At 44.5% G+C, this 22,500-nt stretch overlaps 2 protein-coding genes across 8 annotated transcripts in view; one reads left to right on the forward strand and one right to left on the reverse strand.

The window, feature by feature from the left end:
- Positions 1-22,500, forward strand: part of LOC135093066 (uncharacterized) — a 182,083-nt gene that overhangs the window by 112,475 nt on the left and 47,108 nt on the right. For 5 of the 7 annotated variants that reach the window (XR_010263306.1, XM_063992045.1, XM_063992285.1 and 2 more), the window contains one exon: positions 7,366-7,512. Coding sequence is in view for 6 of the 7 variants with exons in the window: in XM_063992045.1 (XP_063848115.1) it covers positions 7,366-7,507 (142 nt within the window). In the remaining variant the exon portion in view is untranslated. Of the gene's footprint in view, positions 1-7,365; positions 7,513-20,767; positions 20,840-22,500 lie in introns of all 7 variants that reach the window. The other 2 variants (XM_063991980.1, XM_063992122.1) reach the window with 1 other exon arrangement.
- LOC135088672 (mucin-3B-like) overlaps positions 14,604-22,500 on the reverse strand; it is a 23,438-nt gene continuing 15,541 nt past the window's right edge. The window contains exon 4 of the mRNA XM_063987493.1: positions 14,604-14,758. Within this exon, the coding sequence (XP_063843563.1) occupies positions 14,604-14,758 (155 nt within the window). The remainder of the gene's footprint in view (positions 14,759-22,500) is intronic.

Here is a 22,500-nt window from a genome sequence, read left to right on the forward strand (position 1 = left end):
GTGTCCGGATTGCCGCTTTCATTCACTGTCACCTGTACCACTGCTACCATTACCAATACCAATATCACCACTATAACGGTAATTTTCGTTATCAATAGCATTTCCACTGTCATTATCACCATTCACTGCCACTCGTCACTTACCACTACCACTGCTACCGTTACTTGTTTCACTATCAATACTATAACTGTCATTACCAGTATCATTAGCTTTACCATCATCACCACCACTGTCACTGCCTGTACGACTTCAATTGTCACTATCACAACTAGTATCACCACTATTCCAACTATCACTACCACCACCACCACCACCACTATTTTATCCATTACCACCACCACCACCACCACCACCACCACCGTCATCTATATTACGACAGCGAAATGTTTAAAATGTGCAATCATTCAGAAAGAGAGAGAGAGAGAGAGAGAGAGAGAGAGAGAGAGAGAGAGAGAGAGAGAGAGAGAGAGAGAGAGAGAGAGAGAGAGAGAGAGAGAGAGAGAGAGAGTCATTAACGTCAAGCCCAAAACAACACTTCCTTTCTCCTGTCTTCATATCTGAGGTCGCTGACATGATCAAGCCACACTTTCCTCCGTCCACCTTCAACACCACAAACACACCACCACAATACCACACTATCTCTGCTCCCCTCACCACCTTCCCTCCACCAGCTCCATCTTTCATCCTCTTTTTAGGTACTACGAATAACTTAATTGTTACTTTACTTAATTCTGCTTCACACATACAGTTTTTGACAGTTACCTGGTATTTAGAACCAATAGTTAAGAGAAAAGTGCTTGAGAACACACACACACACACACACACACACACACACACACACACACACACACACACACACACACACACACACACACACACACACACACACACACACACACACACACACACACACACATTTAAGTAGAGTTACATTAATAATTACTACCTTCGTCAACATCACTCATCACAACACGTTCCACGCCAGTCTCATTAGTATTGTCGTGTATGCACATGCTGTTATTAATGCATTCGTAACAAGATTATATGTAAGTAACGGCGTAGTTTTCACTTTGCAGCTCTTCTTCACAGTGTCAACAGAGGCGCGGTGTTTCCGTTGAGAGAGAGAGAGAGAGAGAGAGAGAGAGAGAGAGAGAGAGAGAGAGAGAGAGAGAGAGAGAGAGAGAGAGAGAGAGAGAGAGAGAGAGAGAGAGAGAGAGAGAGAATCATAAAAACAAGTAGCTGGGAGGTGTAAGGAAAAAAAAATACGAGTAAGAGTAATGAAAATGAAGATGGATGAAGGTAACAGGAAGGAAGAGAAGAAGGAGGATGTAAACGAAAGGAGAAAGTGAGAAAGAAAATTAATGAAAGGAAAGTACAGGAAGGAAGAATCTGAGAAGGAATTACTCAAGGAGAGAGAGAGAGAGAGAGAGAGAGAGAGAGAGAGAGAGAGAGAGAGAGAGAGAGAGAGAGAAAGTTGATGAAGGAGGTGAAGAAAGAAAAATTAAAACAAATCAGAAACTCTTGGAAAATAATTTTTTATCCATTCGAGACAAAGGTGATTGGAAAGTATTTAGCAGGAAGACTTGATTTTACTAAAGAAATGAATAAGAAAATGTTTTAACAGAATGACCAGACGGAAAGGAAAGATAAGAGCAGTGACAGGAACATACATATCAAAACAGCGACGAGCAGTAATAATTCAAAAAGGGATCAGAATAATGTGTGGGAAACAGCACACGTCCATTGGAAGGTCGACATTAACATTACACAAGAGACGGAAGTTATTCGTCATATCGCCCTTTCATTGCTACCTGATACTGTACATTGGTCCCTAATCATAACTTTTCTTTTGTTTTCTGGAATAAATACAATCTTTTATTCATTTATTTATTATCATTATTGTTTATATGTTTGTTTATTTATTTATTTTATTTATTTATTTATTTATTTATTTATTTAGTTTTTTTTTTTTTTGTGTTGGTTCATATTTTGTCAAGTGCTTTTAGTTTTGTGAATTGTTGCATATTTTCTCTACAAGAGGGGCTCCGGCCAAGGGCAACAAAAAGGAAGAGAGAAAATAAAGGCACAATGAATTGTCTGTCTTTAAGGAAAGACGCCAAAGGGTTATCCAGTCTGGAGGAAAAGTGTCTTGAAACCTCCTTCTTGTATCTCTTTCTGTCTGTTTGTCTTTGTATATAATGTCTGTCTCTTTCTCTGCTTGTCATTAAATTAGTCTCTGTTTCTTTGTTTGCCTATCTGTTACTTTGTCTATCTGTTTGTTTATTTATCTGTCTGTCTGTCTGTCTGTCTGTCTGTCTGTCTGTCTGTCTGTCTGTCTGTCTGTCTGTCTGTCTGTGTGTCTGTCCTCCTCCTCCTCCTCCTCCTCCTCCTCCTCCTCCTCCTCCTCCTCCTCCTCCTCCTCCTCCCGACGAGCGCCGTGGGCCTAACAAGAACAGGTCGAGTTGGTCGGGCGACAGCCGCGCCTTCAGCTTGGCGATGGCTCGCGTGGCGCAGGTGAGGCGGCAGCGGCGCCCTGGGTTGAGCGGCATACACATCTTGACGACTCTCCACAGAGGATGGAGCACGGGGGCACTTTCACGACACTGCAGCACCTCCCTCACCAGCGCGCCGAAGCTGTACACGTCAGCGGAAGCATAGCTTGGATTCAGGAATAACACCTCTGGCGCCAAACAGTTGGTTCGGTGCCATTCGCTTTTCTCGGCCGCCGCGTCGTCGTCGTCGTCGTTGTTACACAAGGTGCAGTCCTCGTGGTCGTGTCTCCGGGACGGGAAACTCCAATCCATGTGGAGCTCGCCCTCATCGCCCCTCACCAGCTCGGCGGCGACCTCGCCGAAGCGACACGACAGGCCGAGGTCGATGAGGTGGAAGACCGGCTCACGCACACTGCCGGTGAATGTGATGTTGAGGGGCCGCACGTCGTTGTGCGCAATGTCCTTTGCGTGAATCTCCCCGAGGAGGCGCGCGATGGCCACCAGCGAGTTCAGAAAGGCGCCCACGTGACACTGTTCCAGGTACTCCACGTAAGAGTCTCCCGCAAACGCTTGCACCAAGGCGAGCGGACGGAGACACACGGCCAGCAGCGCGGGCACTCCCCCTGCCCCCTTCACTTCCACCATCATGCGCGCCTCTCGCAGTAGCGGCGCAACGGATTCCTCGTCTATCATCGTCTTGACCACGAGTTCCGTCCCCTGGTAAACCACCTTCCTGGCGAAGGCGAAGCCGCCACAGCCCAAAGGAACGCCGTCCCCCAGGGCGAGCAGCATCCGCGCCGTCAGGAAAGGAACGCGGCGCCGCAGGAACTCCTCGTCGTCTTCCTCGTGTGTTTCGGTGTCCAAGAAGCCCAAGAAGTCCCTGGAAGTCGGTCTCTCGCGGCGACGACGCAAATACGACACCAGGAAGCACCAGGCCAGCAACAGGAGGGCAGCCCACATGACCACCATCGCGACGCTCGCCAGACGAACGTTGAGCGCGTGCACCCTGAATACAAACGTGTTCATGCACGCCGCGTACTGCATGAATCGTCGCCTGAGCAGCGCCTCCCCGACCAGCGGCAGGAACCGCAGGGACGTGGAGGGCGGCGTGCAGGTGGCGGCGTGCGGGGGGATGGCGTCAGGCCTGAAGGGGCCCAGCCAGTGCCAGCCAGCCATGGCGTTGAGCAGTGGCATGGCGTGGGAGTCCAGCGAGCGGTCTGCCTCCCTCTGGAGGGCGAGCATTCGCGCCTCCATCTCCTCAGCCTCGCGGCTGCAGGACTTTACGAGGCACCACGAGATCACGTTGGCGATCACCACGGCGCCGATCACCTCACACACTTTCTTCAAAATTGCAAATGCCATGTTCTCCTTGCTTGCTTCACTGGTAAGGTTTTCTCAGACGTACGGTGGGGGAATATTGAGGATGAAAACTTGCCGTGTCGGGAGCATTTCATCAGCGTGAAGTTAGTACAGTAGCCTGCATTCTGATTGGCCGCTCATTGCCCGCACGTGTGTGTGTGTGTGTGTGTGTGTGTGTGTGTGTGTGTGTGTGTTTGTGTGTGTGTGTGTGTGTGTGCGTGTGCGTGTGTGTGTGTGTGTGTGTGTGTGTGTGTGGTGTGTGTGTGTGTGTGTGTGTGAAGTACCCATCTTTGTACCTGCAATGACTGTGCTGATGATGATAAAGTTTCCCTTTTCAAAGGCTCAGTTAACAAACTTACAAACAGGCAAACAGTGGAAGCAGACAAACAGACAGACAGACAGATAGATATATGCACAAATATACCGACAGACAGACACAGGTAAATACAGACAACCAGATAAGTAGGCATACAAGTTCAGGTACAAAGGATAAGAAATGGGTGATAATTTATGTCCATACATATAGACAGACAGACAGATAATCGTAATTGCCCATTCTTATCAATTTTCCTTCTTTTTTCCTTTCATGCCCTCCTCCTCCTCCTCCTCCTCCTCCTTTCATCGTTAAATGGGTGGGCGACTGGTTGTCCGACGGAGAGGAACAGCAATGATAATAAAAAAAAATGGTAAGAATAACACCGATAAGAGAAGATGAATGAAGGGAATGAGAATACTGTTAATCTTGCGTCTTATCCCATTGTTATCTATCCGACATGGACTCACGCCTCGTTTTCATTATCGTTCATGGAGAAGCGAGGGGGAAACTTGTTTATATTCGTAATTCATTTTTTTTTCTCTCATTCTTTCCATGCATTGTTCCTCCCCCATCTCCTTTTTTTCTTGGGTGAGTGCACGAAGGAGGCAGCGCTGATACAAGACCAATATTGTGTCTTATCTGGTAGCAATTTGTTAAGCCATGCACTGCTCCTGTCTTTAATGATGTATAGGAGGAGGAGGAGGAGGAGAAGAAGAAGGAGGAGGAGGCAGTAATGAGACGTGAAGATAAGTATTCCTTGAAAAATGTTCGTGAAATTGATTCCTTGTGTGTGTGTGTGTGTGTGTGTGTGTGTGTGTGTGTGTGTGTGTGTGTGTGTGTGTGTGTGGAACATGCAGAGTGACGTGGACACACACACACACGTGCATGCGGGGAAGGTGACACAAAATAACCAGTCTTTTTCGCTTTCTTTTTCACCTCCTTGGCTTTCTGTTTATGACTCTCTCTCTCTCTCTCTCTCTCTCTCTCTCTCTCTCTCTCTCTCTCTCTCTCTCTCTCTCTCTCTCTCTCTCTCTCTCTTGGTGACTTTGTTTACCTTATTTCGTCCTCTCAATCTCATCTTTCAAATTTTTCTTCCTCAGTAGGACATATTTTTCACTCCCCCTTTGCCTTCTTTTATTTTTCCTCTCCTTTTCCCTTCTCTCCTTCAGCTCTTTCTTCCTTCGTTTCTTTCCTCCCTTATCCCCTCCTTTCCTCGTCTTTTCTCTCCTTCGATCCTCCCCTCCCTCGGACTCTCCTTCCCTCGCTCTTTCCTCCATCATCTCTCCCCTCCTTTGGTCTTTCCTTTCCCTCACACCTTTCCTTTTGTTGTCTTTCCTCCCTCAGCCTTCCCCGCGCGCCCTCTTTTCCTCCAAAATATATTTCCTCTAATGGTCTTTCCCTCCCTCTATCCTTCCCTCCCTCGCCCCTTCCCTCCCTCGCCCTTTCCCTCCCTCGGCCCTTCCCTGCCTCGGGCCCGCGCACAAAACGGATTTCCTCGCCAGCAGGCGCACCACGCCAAGGCTCGCCGTGCCCCGGGGGAAGGCGTGCACAGGTCGGCCCAGCCACGCCCCGCCACGCTCCGTTGCTGCTTATGACAGGTCACCTTTGTAATGAACACGCCGCTCCCATTGATCATTAGTCGCCCTTACTTTTCCTGCTCGTGATTTTGACTCAGTAATTGAGATTTGAAAGGTAATTATCGATTATTTTTAAGTGTGTGTTTCTATCCTTCTTTTAATTTATTCTATTTATTTATTCGTTTATTTTTGTTTGTGTGAAAGAGAGAGTCAGAAATTATAGTGGATTTAAAGGAGAGTTATACATTATTAGTGTTTTTATATTATACTATCTTTTCTTTCTTATTTATTTACCTATTTATTTTATATATTTTATTCTGTGTGTAAAAGAGAGGGCCAGAAGTCATTAGTGTTAGGTCTCTTATTGCTTTTCACAGGAGATCGACGACTGCTACTATTCTGTGTCATTTTCCGCGAGTCCAAGGAGCGCTCCACGTGACTGTTGTGAGGGGTCTTAAGATGCTGCATTGGGATGGGGTGGTGACGCTGGGGTGTGTGTGTGTGTGTGTGTGTGTGTGTGTGTGTGTTCATAAAAGCAGAGTTTAAGCTATAAATGAGAGTATATACAAACATACACACATATATACATGTATGCATACACATACGTACATTCATACATACATACATACATATGGTGTGCATACATACATACATACATATATACATACATACATACAAACATACATACATACAAACATACATACACACACACATACATACTTACACACACACACAGACACATTTTTCAAAGGTCAAAGCGCCATAACATGAAAGTTGATTGTACATGTGCGTTCTTAATTTGGTAAAAGTTAGGAACAATAAGATATATCTGATTTTTATTTTATTTTCATTTTTAATATAGCAATTTTACAAACTACATGATCATTTCACAACGTTGGCTAGTGGACACGAGGGTTTCAGGAAATTCAAATTCCTTACACTGACTTGCAACACAAAAATTCTCAAAGAAAACTAGAACACTGTGCTTTTATTTCACTGACAAGCGAATGTGACCCCCTCAAGAGACACAGACGCTCCATAGGCTGACTCCTGCTTATAATTTAGAATAGCTGTTGTTGATCTTCCCATTACAAGTTTACTGTGTATGTTGCCTCTTCCATTGCGTCCACTTTCTCTTTGCATTGATAAACATGACTTGAATTGCTTTTTTCCATTCAGTTTATTGAACTAAGACTCTTTTATATTTTATGCTTCTTTTAATTTTCTTTTTATTGATGAACTTGCCTCAATAATATCTTCCACTCAGTCTCAAGACATGCACTTTATATATTTATATATCTATTTTATTATTTCTTTTTATTATCTTCACTTATATGACATTTCTTTTTCTCTCGTTTGTCTATAAGCAGTCAAACTTGCACGATATTTTAACAAAATTATCTGTATTCTTTTTCACATTTTCTCTTCGACTCGATACTTTTACTGTTCTTTTCCTAGCACTTTCTCTTCCATTAATTGATATGACTGAAATTACATCTTCCTTCCTTATCATGTAATCCCCAGACGCACGATAGCACACTCTTAACATTTTCTCTTCCATTTAATTAATTCGCCCTCAATAACATCCCCCATGCATGTTGTTTCCTCCTTTCCTCGGCAGCCGTGACCCAGTGGTGTGTGTGGTCTGGCGGAGTGTTTCCTCGTGCCCGCCACTGACGCCCTGCTGCTTCCGTGCTGGCACCTGGCTTGTTTTGTTGCCCCCATCCCTCCCCGTCACCGCGCCTCCCCTCAGTGCCTCCTAAGACAGGTGAGAGCACGAACCTTGAGACTCCTGTTGAGGTGTTTTGAATCATTGTATACCTAAGGTGTCTCAGTGTGACTTCACCTGCAAGTTTTGTGTTTGCTTTTAACTGCGAGACTGAAATATTTAACATTTTACTCGTACGACCTTCCATAATTTTTTTTCCTTTCTCTTTCTGCGTGTCAAGCAGTCCGGCATGTTGCTTTAAAAGAAAGATTTAGTTATAGGAGACGTCTTGATGCTCCCCTTATGAAACAGTGTAAGTCATGTATATAGGAGAGATGAAAACAGAAACAGATAAATTTGCACCCTTTACCTGTGAAAGGGATGAGAGACGAAAGAGAAGTCACTGGTTAACATTTGCATTAGTGAAGAATACAGAATCATTTTGGAAGGCGGAAAACAGAAGCAGGAAGAGTTTCAGTGGTTATCAGTGAAAGGAATGGAAGTGTGGAGAGTATTGTAATAATAATAATAATAATAATAATAAACGGTTTATTATTTAGGCAGTTGACAAACTGAAAATGTACATAGGGGATGGGGAAAAACTTAACATTAATCCTAACGGTAAGACTAATCTAGGAGGGAAATACTATCGATTGATGGCTCGCACCATGGTGGGAATCGCACTGAGTCTGTACCGGTCCGTGCGCGGCGCCTTCAGGGGCGTTATTTTGTTGTGGTGTCTGGTGGCACGGACAGGGCGAGGCGCGTCGGGCGGCAGCATGTCTCTGAGACGCGGATGATGCAGTAGTCCCTTCCCAAACTTCTCCAGAGCCTCTCGGTGCCTGGTGGATATTCTGGACAGACTCAGGGTGGTCAGGGCTTCTTCATAGGTGGTGTATGCAGGGCCAAGGATGACCCTGCACGCCCTTTTCTGCACACTCTCTAGCTGTAGCTGTTGAGTGTGTGTGAGGGAGGAGGACCACGCTGGGGAGGCGTACATGAGTTTGGGGAGGATGAAGGTGAGGTACACCCCCCTTAACTCATCTGTCGGCGTCCCCAGCGACCTGAGTCTGCGCAGCATGTACAGCCTGTAGGTAGCTGATCTCACGGTGCTGGCGACATGCTGCTTCCAGGTCAGCTGGTCGTCCACCGTGACTCCGAGAAGCTTGGCACATTGGACCACCTGGAGGGGGTGAGGGCCCACTGTGAGCCGGGGAGGGGGCACTGGTACAGAGGAGGTACAGAAATGCATCACCACAGTTTTGCTGTGGTTGATGGTCATCCTGCTCTCCTCTGTCCACGTCTGCAGTCGCTCCAGAATTGCTTGCAGTGGCGAGTAGTCCGGGTTCTTGTTGGAAACTGGGACGCCCACGGTGCAGTCGTCCACATACTTCCAGCGATGGGGGGTGTCGGTGAGGGCGTCGTTGATGAGGAGGAGGAAGCATAGAGGACCCATCTTGGTCCCCTGGGGGACTCCACATGTCAGCTGTTGGAAATTAGAGACAGAGCCCTGATAGCGAACGGCCTGACGTCTCCCTGTGAGGAAGTCGGCTAGCCACGCTATCAGATTAGGAGGGAGACCCAGACTTACTGCCTTGCTGATGACAACAGTGTGATCAACTAGATCAAAGGCTTTTTTGAAGTCGACAAAAGCAACAGCTAGAGAGGTGTTTCGCTTGTCCAGGTGGCTGTGGATGAACGCTGTGATACATGTGGTGCTAATGACCTTGTTGCCTCTGCCTTATGTCTTGCTGGTCGTTGTCATGCTGTTCACGCTGGCAGGTTGGCGTGGATTGGCGTGGCTTATCGTGGTGGTTTCACTGCCGCCTCGGGTGCCTTAGAGAGCTCTGGATAACTACACGTATTGCGTCTCTTTTTTTTTCTCTCTTTTTTTACTTTTTTTTTTTTGAGAAATTCGTGATTGTCTACTATATAATAATGTATTCGCTATTTTCTCTAACATGTCTTCTTTTTCTTTCATAATTTCCTTTTCTGTTATGGTGATCTCGCGTTTTTCATTCTTTTCTCTTCCAAGCTTTCCTTGCTTTTTTCTTTTCTTCACTCAGCAACATCTGTGCGTTCCCTTTCCTTTCCCTCACGCAGCTCTGCATTGCTCCACCTCCAACTTAACCTTAATTTTACTCTCATCATGCAGTCCAATTTAAAGGTATATTTCTAAAGCACCCTCGGCATTAGTCTCACGCTGAAGGAAGGCGAGGTGGATGTGGTGGAGCGGTGGGGCAGGAAACAAGACTGGATGCCCTTCCTGACGTCACGCGCCGAGACGGAGGAGGAGGGGAAAGCACTTGGGAGATTGGATTCTTTGCTATCTCTCTCCTGTTCTCCATTTACTTTTAATCTATTTCGTCACTATCTTCTCTCTTTCTCCGTGTGTTTTGTTTTTGTTTTTCTTGTTGCCGTAATAAAGAGCTCACGATCTTCACAATCTTAGGTTCGTTAAAAATTCAAGATGTGTTCTTACCTGTGGCTCAACGTGCTCCTTACATTATACTCTTTATTAATGCTTCGTTTTTCCTCTCTTTCGTTTTATATACTGTTACGCTCTCTTTAGTTCAAATTCGTGTTTGTTGTCTCTCATAAATTAACATCGCCTTTTCTCTCTCTCTCTCTCTCTCTCTCTCTCTCTCTCTCTCTCTCTCTCTCTCTCTCTCTCTCTCTCTCTCTCTCTCTCTCTCTCTCTCTCTCTCTCTCTCTCTCTCTCTCTCTCTCTCTCTCTCTCTCTCTCTCTCTCTCTCTCTCTCTCTCTCTCTCTCTCTCTCTCTCTTGACTATTGTGAGCCAGTCAGGGAAGAGTTGAAAGATTGATGATGGAAATTATAGGTATATGTTGCTAAAATTCACAAAAGATTTCACGTCTGCATGAACAAGTGTCATAATCTTTATAAAAAGAATTTTTCCAGTAGCACATTGGGAAGCCATACATAACTACAACAAATTAAAATCTATTAGACGTCGCAACAAATATGAGACAGACACCCTTTAACATCAGAAAAAAAAGTAAATAAAAAGATACCTTTGCATCAGTGGTAAGATCAGCGAAGATTAATTAGTTTAAGCCAAAGTTTGCTGAGCAATCAAGTAATGCTAAAAAGATTTGTTGTCAGCGGAAAAAAATAAGGTTTAATCAGTCATTATGCATTACTTTCGACGAAAAACTGCATCAAAAGTAACAAATTATTGTTTAAAATCTCAAAGACGCAGTGTACGATATATCGTTATATGACAAACACACCTCAAAATAATATTGTCATTGATAATCACTTACTGAGAGTCAAAGGAAAGTGATTATCGATAATAAACTTTCATATTTTATTACTGGATATTTTATTACAGTTTATTGCCTCAGACAACTGAATCTCTCATTAGCTTTCCCAAATTTGTTTTACTGTTTAGCATTTCAGGGTGAAGGGAACACAATATATACTGACAGTTTTTTTCTTAGTCAATAGAATGAAAAGAGTAATATCCCATAAATCATTATATGAACGCACGGATCCACACATTTCTAAACATGCATTATACCGAAATTATTTGTCTTGAAGTCTGCTCACTCGTGCTCTTTTCAGTGCAGGTTTCATTTCATCATAGCATTAATACAAAATCTAAACACTTACGAATTCCATTTCGCTGTAAAACACATGCACAGTTAAGTTACGCTGTGAAGGAACCAAACTTTGCAATATGTTACCTAAACAACTTAAGACCGTTACATTTCTCAGCATGTTCAGAATAAGTGCTGAAATCTTGTTGACTGAAATTACAGTGAGCTTCAAATTGAATTATAGTGTTTATACAAAATTATATTGTAAACTCCATGCATTCGTGTGTGTGTGTGTGTATGTGTGTGTGTGTATTGAACTAGTTCAAGGTAGACGGTCTATCTGTCAGTCTGTATCTGCATATTTTCTTTATGTAATGAGTCTAAATTACAACCAAGTACATACTACATTGTATCAACCTTTGTTATGTGTACTCGTACATAGTATATTATGCAACTGCTCTCTCTCTCTCTCTCTCTCTCTCTCTCTCTCTCTCTCTCTCTCTCTCTCTCTCTCTCTCTCTCTCTCTCTCTCTCTCTCTCTCTCTCTCTCTCTCTCTCTCTCTCTCTCTCTCTCTGTCTGTCTGTCTGTCTGTCTGTCTGTCTGTCTGTCTGTCTGTCTGTCTGTCTGTCTGTCTGTCTGCTCCTCCTCCTCCTCCTCCTCCTCCTCCTCCTCCTCCTCCTCCTCCTCCTCCTCCTCCTCCTCCTCCTCCCGACGAGCGCCGTGGGCCTAACAAGAACAGGTCGAGTTGGTCAGGCGACAGCCGCGCCTTCAGCTTGGCGATGGCTCGCGTGGCGCAGGTGAGGCGGCAGCGGCGCCCTGGGTTGAGCGGCATACACATCTTGACGACTCTCCACAGAGGATGGAGCACGGGGGCACTTTCACGACACTGCAGCACCTCCCTCACCAGCGCGCCGAAGCTGTACACTTCAGCGGAAGCATAGCTTGGATTCAGGAATAACACCTTCTGCGCCAAACAGATGAGTCGGTGGCATTCGCTTTTCTCGGCCGCCGCGTCGTCGTCGTCGTCGTCGTCGTCGTCGTCGTTGTCGTTACACAAGGTGCAGTCCTCGTGGTCGTGTCTCCGGGACGGGAAACTCCAACCCATGTCGAGCTCGCCCTCATCGCCCCTCACCAGCTCGGTGGCGCCCTCGCCGAAGCGGCACGACAGGCCGAGGTCGATGAGGTGGAAGACCGGCTCACGCACGCTGCCGGTGAATGTGATGTTGAGGGGCCGCACGTCGTTGTGCCCGATGGCCTTGGCGTGAATCTCCCCGAGGAGGCGCACGATGGCCACCAGCGAGTTCAGAAAGGCGCCCACGTGACACTGTTCCAGGTACTCCACGTAAGAGTCTCCCGCAAACGCTTGCACCAAGGCGGGCGGACGGAGACACGGCCAGCAGTGCGGGCACCCCGCCTGCCCCTTTTACTTCCACCATCATGCGCGCCTCTCGCAGTAGCGGCGCAACGGATTCCTCGTCTATCATCCCTCCTGGCGGAGGCGAAGCCGCCACACCCCAAGGGAACGCCGTCCCCCAGGGCGAGCAGCTTCCTCGCCGTCAGGAAAGGAACGCGGCGCCGCAGGAACTCCTCGTCGTCTTCCTCGTGTGTTTCGGTGTCCAAGAAGCCCAAGAAGTCCCTGGAAGTCGGTCTCTCGCGGCGACGACGCAAATACGACACCAGGAAGCACCAGGCCAGCAACAGGAGGGCAGCCCACATGACCACCATCGCGACGCTCGCCAGACGAACGTTGAGCGCGTGCACCCTGAATACAAACGTGTTCATGCACGCCGCGTACTGCATGAATCGTCGCCTGAGCAGCGCCTCCCCGACCAGCGGCAGGAACCGCAGGGACGTGGAGGGCGGCGTGCAGGCGGCAGCGTGCGGGCGGATAGCGTCAGGCCTGAAGGGCCAGTGCCAGCCAGCCATGGTGTTGAGTAGCACCATGGCGTGGGAGTCCAGCGAGCGGTTTGCCTCCCTCTGGAGGGCAAGCATCCGCGCCTCCATCTCCTCAGCCTCGCGGCTGCTGGACTTTACGAAGCACCACGGGATCACCACGGCGCCGATCACCTCACACACTTTCTGGAAAATTGCAAATGCCATGTTCTCCTTGCTTGCTTCACTAGTAAGACTTTCTCAGACTTAGGGCGGGGGAATATTGAGGATGGAAACTTGCCGTGTCTGGAGCAATTCATCAGCGTGGATGCAGAATACAGCAGCCTGCATTCTGATTAGCTGCACGTGTGTGTGTGTGTATGTGTGTATGTATGAAGTACCCATCTTTGTACCTGCAATGATTGTGCTGATGACGATGAAGTTTCCCGTTTCTCGCAAACAGTGGAGCAGACAAACAATCAGACAGACAGAGACACGAATAGACAGACAGGCAGGCAGATAGATGCACAAATATATAGACATACAGACAACAGACAGATAATAACACATGCATATGTATAAATAAACAGACAAAGCATAATTACCTATTCTCGCCATTTTCCCCTCTTTTTCCTTTCATACCCTTCTCCTCTTCCTCCTCCTCCTTCCACGCAAAAATGGTTGGGAGACTTCCTTTCTGACAGAAAATGTATTGTAATAAATAGGAAAGAGTCAAATTGTCATAATGTAAATAGCTGCGTTCCTCAAGGCTCTGTGTTAGGGCCTGTTTTCTATCATGTACATTTAAGATATCGATGAAAAAATAAATTGAACGACAAGTAAACACGCAGACGACACTAAAATAAAAAAGTATAGTAATGTCAGCGTCACAGTGGCAGGAACTACAACTGAGTGTTACTTTACATTAATACACTTGAGTATTGCATTCAGTTTGAACCCAAGAGTAATGTAAATATTGTCAATTAAACACCAGTCAATGAATCTCTCTCTCTCTCTCTCTCTCTCTCTCTCTCTCTCTCTCTCTCTCTCTCTCTCTCTCTCTCTCTCTCTCTCTCTCTCTCTCTCTCTCTCTCTCTCTCTCTCTCTCTCTCTCTCTCTCTCTCTCTCTCTCTCTCTCTCTCTCTCTCTCTCTCTCTCTCCTTAGCATTTTCCTCACACCTCTTCATCTTTCCTTCAGTCATGAGTACTCGTAAGGCGCACAGGAACCTTGAGGCCTCTTATGTACTGCGTCATTAGTTTTCCTTCATGCTTCCTTTCAATTCTCTAGTTCCTTCCTTCTTCCATCCTTCACTTCATCCCTCCTTGCCTCATTCCCTCTGTTACTCCCTCTCCTTCCCTCCATTCATCAATACGTTCCTTCCCTCTTTACTGAATTATCATATTCGTATTTTGAGCTGTCATCTTTTTATTCACTTCTTTCTTACCACTCGTGTCTACTACTACTACTACTACTACTACTACTACTACTACTACTACTACTACTACTACTACTACTACTACTACTACTACTACTACTACTACTACTACTAGTACTTACAGCACTACTTAAACACACACACACACACACACACACACACACACACACACACACACACACACACACACACACACACACACACACACACACACACACACACACACACACACACACACACACACACACATATTCATATTTCCTCACACTCCCAACAGACTTTCATTCCCGCTTTCCTCGTGTCTTGAGGGCGGAAATTTTGTGAGCTTTTGGTATCTTTTTTGTTCTTGTCATGGCATCTTCATTTATCAGCTGTGTCGCACCCTCCTGGCCTTCATCGGCACGTACTACGCCACCTTCTGAAGTGCGGCCTCGATCTGACCGTGTGGGAAACAGTACACACGACCATTGGAAGGTCGACATTAACATTACACAAGAGGCGGAAGTTATTCATCTTATCGCGCCTCTCATTGCTATTTGATACTGTACATTGGTCCCTAATCCTACGTTTTCTTTTGTCTTCTCCAGCCGCCCCTCTAAATTTTTTTACAGCGGCTAAACGTTAAGAGAATTCAAACTTTTTTTTTTTTTTTTTTTTTTTGGGGGGGGGGGGAGTGGGGGGTGGGGGGTGGGGTTTGTCCAGATTTTGTATAGTCCTTTTAATGTTGTGAATTGTTGCATATTATGTATGTAAGAGAGGCTCCGGCCAAGGGAAACAAACGAGAAGGAAGAAAAGAAAAACAACCTACAGAGGGGGAATATTGAGGATGAAAACTTGCCGTGTCGGGAGCAATTCATCAACAGCCGATGATGGCCGCTCATTGGCCGCACGTGTGTGTGTGTGTGTGTGTGTGTGTGTGTGTGTGTGTGTGTGTGTGTGTGTGTGTGAAGTACCCATCTTTGTACCTGCAATGATTGTGCCGATGACGATAAAGTTCCCCGTTTCATAAATTTAGATAACAAACAGCCAAACAGTAGAGGTAGACAGACAGATAGACAGAGGGACGGATAGACAGACAGACAGAGACACAGATAAATACACAGATAAACAGGGAGGCAGGCAGACAAGTCGAAATATAAATTATAAGAAATGGGACAATTTGTATTCATACATGCAGACAGACAGACAAAAAAAACATAATCACCCATTCTAGTCACTTTCCCCTCTTTTCCTTTCATACTCTCCTCCTCCTTTTCCTCCTCCATAGTTCCCCTGACCACCTACCACCACTAGAGTGCTCGCCCTTCTTCTCCGTCCACCTCCTCTGTATTCTTAATTTCATTCCTTCATGTCTCCCCTCGTATGACCTCACTGGTGCGGTGCTGCATATTGTAGGACAGCTTCTGATTTCTCTATTCTGATTAAAAAAAGTATTGTTAATGCTAATACTTTTATTGAAGACAGTGATGATGATAAACATGATGATGATAGTGATGAAGACAAATCCACCTGGAAGAGCGAGAGAGGGGAGGGATAGAGGGATATATAGAGAGAGTTAGATATTATTTCCTCCCTTATTTGATAGCAGTGTGAAGGGAGAGAGATTCTTAACTGTAGTGCTAATGGTGGTAATAGTGGTAGTAGTAGTAGTAGTAGTAGTGGTGGTGGTGGTGGTGGTGGTGGTGGCGGCGAGTAAGTCGCCCGTCACCACACAAGGCAGGAGTAGGCAATTATCAGCAGGTATTCTGTGGGGCGTCCCTCTCGACACGAACAGTGAGAGGGAAAGACAGAGAAAGGGAGGACGGAGGAGAGAGAGAGAGAGAGAGAGAGAGAGAGAGAGAGAGAGAGAGAGAGAGAGAGAGAGAGAGAGAGAGAGATGTGTGGGTACAGAATGGAAGGGGATTCAGTTGGATGAAAAAAAAAAAAAAAGAAGGAAAAACTATACTTAGAAGTTAGTGAAGGAAGTCAAACCAGTCTTCTGTATCCTTTCTCTTAGTCGCCTCACCACCACAGCTTCATTCCTCCCTTCTCTTCTTTGTCTCTCTCTTCCTTTCCTCCCTCCCTCCCTCCCTCCCTCCCTCGCCATCCTAGAAACAAGCAAAAATAAAATGAAATTACCGCTCGCTGAGGCTCTGATTTGTGGGCAGCCCATCCACTCTTCATCCACTCGGGGTCGCGCCGTGTCAAGGGTGGAGGAGAGAGTGCGCGGATCTCTGAGACACCGACGCCATGACCGCCATTACCGTCAGGAGAGGCAAGATTTTTTTTTTCTATCTTTTTTTTATGTATGTGTGTGAAAGGCGACCAAGGGCGACAGACTAGAAATAAATAAGTAGGAAAAGCCTGTTAAGTCGTCGCTCCGAAGTAGGAAAAAAGTTGCGAATGGAGAAATATAGTTGTTATCGTATTTGCTGTACTAAATCAGCTACTGTTTCTTTAGATGCATTTTTTTTTTTTTTTGTGTATAGTTCTTCTCGTTGTTCTAATTTTGTTGTTACTGTTATTGTTAGTCTAAGCAGTGGCACCACTCGGGGAGTGAGAGTGGCCGTCACCACCTCCCAGCAGACCTTGAGGGGATGCCCTTGTTTAATCTATTTCGCCTCACCACCTCACAGCACGCCTTGGGGGATGCCCTTGTTTTGTATTCTATTTATACATTTACTGATTTATTTATTTACGTATTTATTTATTTATTTATTTATTTATTTATTTATTTATTTATTTATTTTATATATTTTTTATGAGGTATGTGTGATATTTTTTTCCCCCTTTATGTTTGTTGTGGTGTTGGTGTTTGATTGTGGTTCAGTGCCGTGGCTCAGTCTTCAGATCAGGTCAGGTACAATTTCATCCTTCTATTTTTTTTTTTTTTTCTGGTCTCCCTGTCTCGTGTGTGTGTGTGTGTGTGTGTGTGTGTGTGTGTGTGTGTGTGTGTGTGTGTGTGTGTGTGTGTGTGTGTATGTGTTTTATAGGGGTTCCCTTCTTTTTACTTATATCCTTTTCCAGATTCTCTCTTTCCCGCCACACACACACACACACACACACACACACACACACACACACACACACACACACACACACACACACACACACACACACACACACAAGATTCATTAACCTGTACATATGTTAGGTACATAAGTCATGAATCCAGCACAGGTCTTGAATCTTGATAGCGCTGCGGCTTGACAGGTGAAACTCTAGGGAACTCCTCTCCAGGCTAGAAGAAAACACAACCCCATTTTTTCTTCTGTTTTATTTATTAGGATGTCTGAAGTGGTAAAATGATCATTGTAAAAAAATGTTAGTGATAGCATTTTATTTTGTTTATTTTATTTTATTTTTTTATTTATTTATTTTTTTATTTTTTCGTTAGGGCTTGAATCGTAACACTTGTGTCTGAAATTTTAGCACGTGCTGTAAAATCTCAAAAATTACTGAAACTTACAATATTCATAATAATGTCTCACTTTGTTCAGAATTGTGTGTATAATACAATATATGTTATAGAACTAAGGTATAAATCGTAACATTCATTAAAACAATGAAATATGAATTAAAAACTACTTCCATTTCCAAAGCTTTATGTTCATTTATAGGTTTTAAAAATCAACTCATAATTCTTTCCAAATTTTCACGTACCACTGGCTTTCAACTTTACTATTAGTGCCACTCATTGACCGCAATAAGTGTGTTCTGCTTATTGTCATAATCGACAGCCAGACACGTACAGAAGTCCGTGTATTACATTCCTAAAGCCAAGCTGTGATCTGAGATGTTTTCATTCTGCGTCCATGCAGCACGTGTGGGCAAAGTCTCTGAGTTCGATGGGTGCTGCCTCCTTCAGACAGTACACGGGTTGCAAGGCAGATTTGTCTTCATTTCTTCTCCACTCAATGCCATTTGGGTTCAAAGATTGCGGGTTGGGAAACTGCTCGCAATGCATCCAAATAGACAGCTGGTGCCTGGCGCGCTGCTCATGATGAAAGAAAGCTTGGCGGGAATGCTGATGCAGGCTTGTCATGTTCATAGGCAAATTGATTTAATGGTTTACACACCATTAGATGTCATTTCGTTTCTGCACTACAAGGTCAGCAGGTACTGACGAACATCAGGCAGGTTCTCAGTTACGACAGTTGTCTCCAGGGTACACAGTCCAGACAGATCTATATGCCGCACAACCTTTTTGCATGTTGTTTTCATCTAAAGCAGAGAGAGAGATGCATTGTTTAATGTACTCGTACAGGCTTTTTCTTTGTCAGGTGGCTCTCCATCCATTGTGATGCTCTTGTATTGCCTCAGTAAGATTCATCCTCCCTGAAAACACAAAGGAGACTGGTACAAAATATGCCTGCTATTTGGAGGTTTGTATACTTTCAACGCAAGATTGAGTACATGTCTCTTGAATCATGAAATCACACACGCAAGTTTGAGGAGAGTGAGACCTTCATGGTAATCCCATGAGAAATAACGATTCCACGCTCATTTTTTTGTGATCTCACAATTCACGCCAAAAAATTCTGCCAATATAGATAAAAATCGTGTCCAGAATGTACGCTATTCTTCATATTTTCTTCACAATCATCTTTTCCCTACTTCAGATATTCATTCCATTGAATAAATATAATATGGTTGTTCCACCTGGGGAGTGGCTTCTGTTTACTCGGTCATTTCTGAGAATAGCCGCGGCACTACGACGGGTGAGGCCGTGGAGGGTCTCACTCTATTTCGCCCTGCCGCTTGAATTATAGTATTTATTGATAACCTTAAATAGAATCGGATTCTTTTGAACTTGAAGTAGCCCGTGACACTTCTTGGATCCCAGAGAAACTTCACACTGAAGACCGTAAACCTCTGGATAGTTGTTTTGTTTTGCGTTTATTAAAGTTATGGGTCTTTTTATATAGTCTTAATTTAAAAGTGCGTTATTAGAAGTATGAAACTCTTGATGGCGTCTCGTTAAAGTTTATGTACTCGTACATCTCCTCATGCACGTTTGTGTATCTTTTCTTTCTTTCTCGTTGAAGAATAAGACAAAAATAAATACTTTACTATTAAAAGTCAGACCTTTAAAAATTTAAGTTTCACGCAAATTTGTTTTTTGTTTTGTTTAGTTTTGTTTTGTTTTTGTTTTCTACTCAACAGAACAGGTTTATAGTATTCCGCAACTCCGAAAAAAATACTGGCAGTAGTTGCGTAAAGACTCAGATCTCAAAATTCTCATTTCTGGGAGACCTCTTTTTTTTATTTACTTTTTTTTTAATAAAGAGAACAGGTTAACGGTATTTTGCAATCCTAAAAAAAAAAAAAAAATTATGGGACATAGTTACATCGATTCAAAATATCGTTAAGAATCTTTTCCCGCGCAGGCAGCCTTCTGTTACTGTGTGTGCCACTTCTTTATTACACTTAATGAAGGGAGACATCTGTTGCTGTTTTACCCGTTCTTTGTTACACATAAAATACGTAAAACACATTAACGATATTGAGCAAACACGATACGAGATACTTACATTAAAGACCAGAAATCCATCAAAGATTACATTTTCTTTATATGCTTTTTGGGAACAACACGTTTGTAGCGCACTGCAAACCTGCCGCCTGATGAGGACCGCCAGTGGGGACCAGCCTCATCGTGCTTCTCTAAGTGGCTCCTTGTTTCGCAATGGGTTTCGTAAGGCGAGGTGACCAGACTTGCCCCGCGCCTCACACGCCTTACACGCTTGGCTCGACTTGGCGATATGTGCAGGCCAGGTAGAGAGAGAAAGGCACAACTAAAAAAAATAAAAAATAAAAAAGTGTCCGATACTGTGTTCTGTCGTGAGATTACACAACACACACACACACACACACACACACACACACACACACACACACACACACACACACACACACACACACACACACACACACACACACACACACACACACACACACACACACACACACACACACACACACACACACACACACACACACACACACACACATTCTCTCTCTCTCTCTCTCTCTCTCTCTCTCTCTCTCTCTCTCTCTCTCTCTCTCTCTCTCTCTCTCTCTCTCTCTCTCTCTCTCTCTCTCTCTCTCTCTCTCTCTCTCTCTTTCCTATTTATGCATTTTTAATATTATCAATCCTGACATTCTCTCTCCACTCCTTCTCCTCCTCCTCCTCCTCCTCCTCCTCCCTTCAGATACAAAACTCATAATTCATAAGTCCCTCCATTACGTACTTTCACCAGCATCACCGAAACAGCACCAGCCCACACCACGACCACAGCACAATACCGGCACAGACGTACACCACCACCACCACCACAACCACCACATAACTCTATAATAATCCTCTTTACCATGTTCCACAGCTTGTCCTTCCCACTCACCTTTTCCTTCATGCATTAGTGAGCTGCCCCTTCACCGCTTGTGCCTTTTCCCTTGTGTCTTATAGGCTGGGGTGGCTGGCGGTGGCTCGGGGAGGAGAAAGGGGAGGAGGAGGAGGAAACAGGCCGGGAAAGTTAAGGTATGTTGCTGATTACTGTCTTGTAGGTTTGTGTTCGTGCACCATCCACTCATGGTTCATTCTTGCTTTCCTCTTCTCTTGCATGCTTTTCATTGTAGGTTTTGTTGCTTTCCCGTCTCTGGCTGTGGGTTGATGGAGCGGTGTGTGGATGAGTCCTTGGGTATGGAAGAGTGAACGGGTGGGTGGATGGATGAGTCTGTAGGTCTGGGTGAGTGTGAGTGGATGGATGAGTAGGTGGATGCACGAGTGTTGGTCTGAATGGATCTTGGGTTCGATTCCGGGCCAGGTCAGAAGTCTTTGGGGGGGACACCTTTGTTTTGTAGTCCCTGTTCACCTGGTAGTAAAAAGTGGTTTAAGTCGGTAGTTGTGACCTGCTGCTTAGGGGGAGGAACAAACTCCTGAAGTAAAAAAATAGCACGGAATGGGACGATCATTCCGGGTCTGGTCGTCTTGTCGGCACCATCTGGCAACCAAATTAGTGAAGATACTCAGAACTAATGTATAGATTTTCACCATGTACTTGAAATAAACTGAAGAAGAGGAAATGTGAGAGAAAGGAGAAGCCATCAGGCCTACACTTGGCAGCACCTCTAATGAAACACGTACCTATTTCCACCTGTCATCCTAATCAATAAACATGTCTAGTCTTCTTTCAAAGCTCCCTAATGACTCAGCGCTAACAACATGATTACTGAGTGTTTAATTCAACCACTCCATCTGAGAATCAATTCCTTCCTATCTTTCGTTTTACATATAATATAATTTTGTTGGTATTTTTTGTTGTAATAGTTGCTGTTATTGTTGTTCATGGTTTGTGTTCAATAATGTTTCATCCTTGAAGCATCTACGTGATCGTGCTGCTTCCTTGTTCCTTTCCCTTACTTACTGATTAGTTTTTTCTTCTTCTTCTCTGAGTCACTTCCTGCTTTGTCAACTGAGCGATGGTCGGTGAGGGAACAAGAAGGAAATTTTTCACTAATGATGAAGGCGATAGAGAAAAAAAAAGATGAGGACGAACGAGGAAAAAAATTAAGTAAAAGGAAAGGAAGTAACATGGAATGGATGAATAGAAGGAGAAAGAAGAAGAGGAAGAAAGGAAAAAAAAAGGCAGAAAACAGAAAAAGAGAAGTGAAGGAAGATGAGAACAACAAAAACCAGAATAACAAGCAAACGAGAAAAACACAAATGGAAAATTATACGTTAATGTTTCATGTTAATAAAGGAGCGTCTTCAGGAAATACAGAACTTATATCAACTTTCTTTTATTTCTTATGAATCCCCCTTCCGCATTGTCTATAGCGATGAACTTCCTGTTTATTTATTTATTTATTTATTTATCCATCTATTTGTTACTTATTTATTTACTGATTTACTTTAGCCATTACTCGCCTATCTAAACTGCTCACTCTTTGCCTCCACCTCCGTCGTGTGCCACAAGTATTAATGTCCCTTCCCTTATGAACATTTGCTGACTGATGAACTTTACACGCAATGGAGAGACTGAAATCATGTTCATCTGACTTATCCTATCCTTTGTTTGGTTCACCGAGAGCATGATTGAGTCACTCACACACACACACACACACACACACACACACACACACACACACACACACACACACACACACACACACACACAAAATTATGGACGAAAATATTGC

This window comes from Scylla paramamosain, chromosome 1 (genome assembly GCF_035594125.1).
Source record: "Scylla paramamosain isolate STU-SP2022 chromosome 1, ASM3559412v1, whole genome shotgun sequence".
Classification (NCBI taxonomy): Eukaryota; Metazoa; Arthropoda; class Malacostraca; order Decapoda; family Portunidae; genus Scylla; species Scylla paramamosain.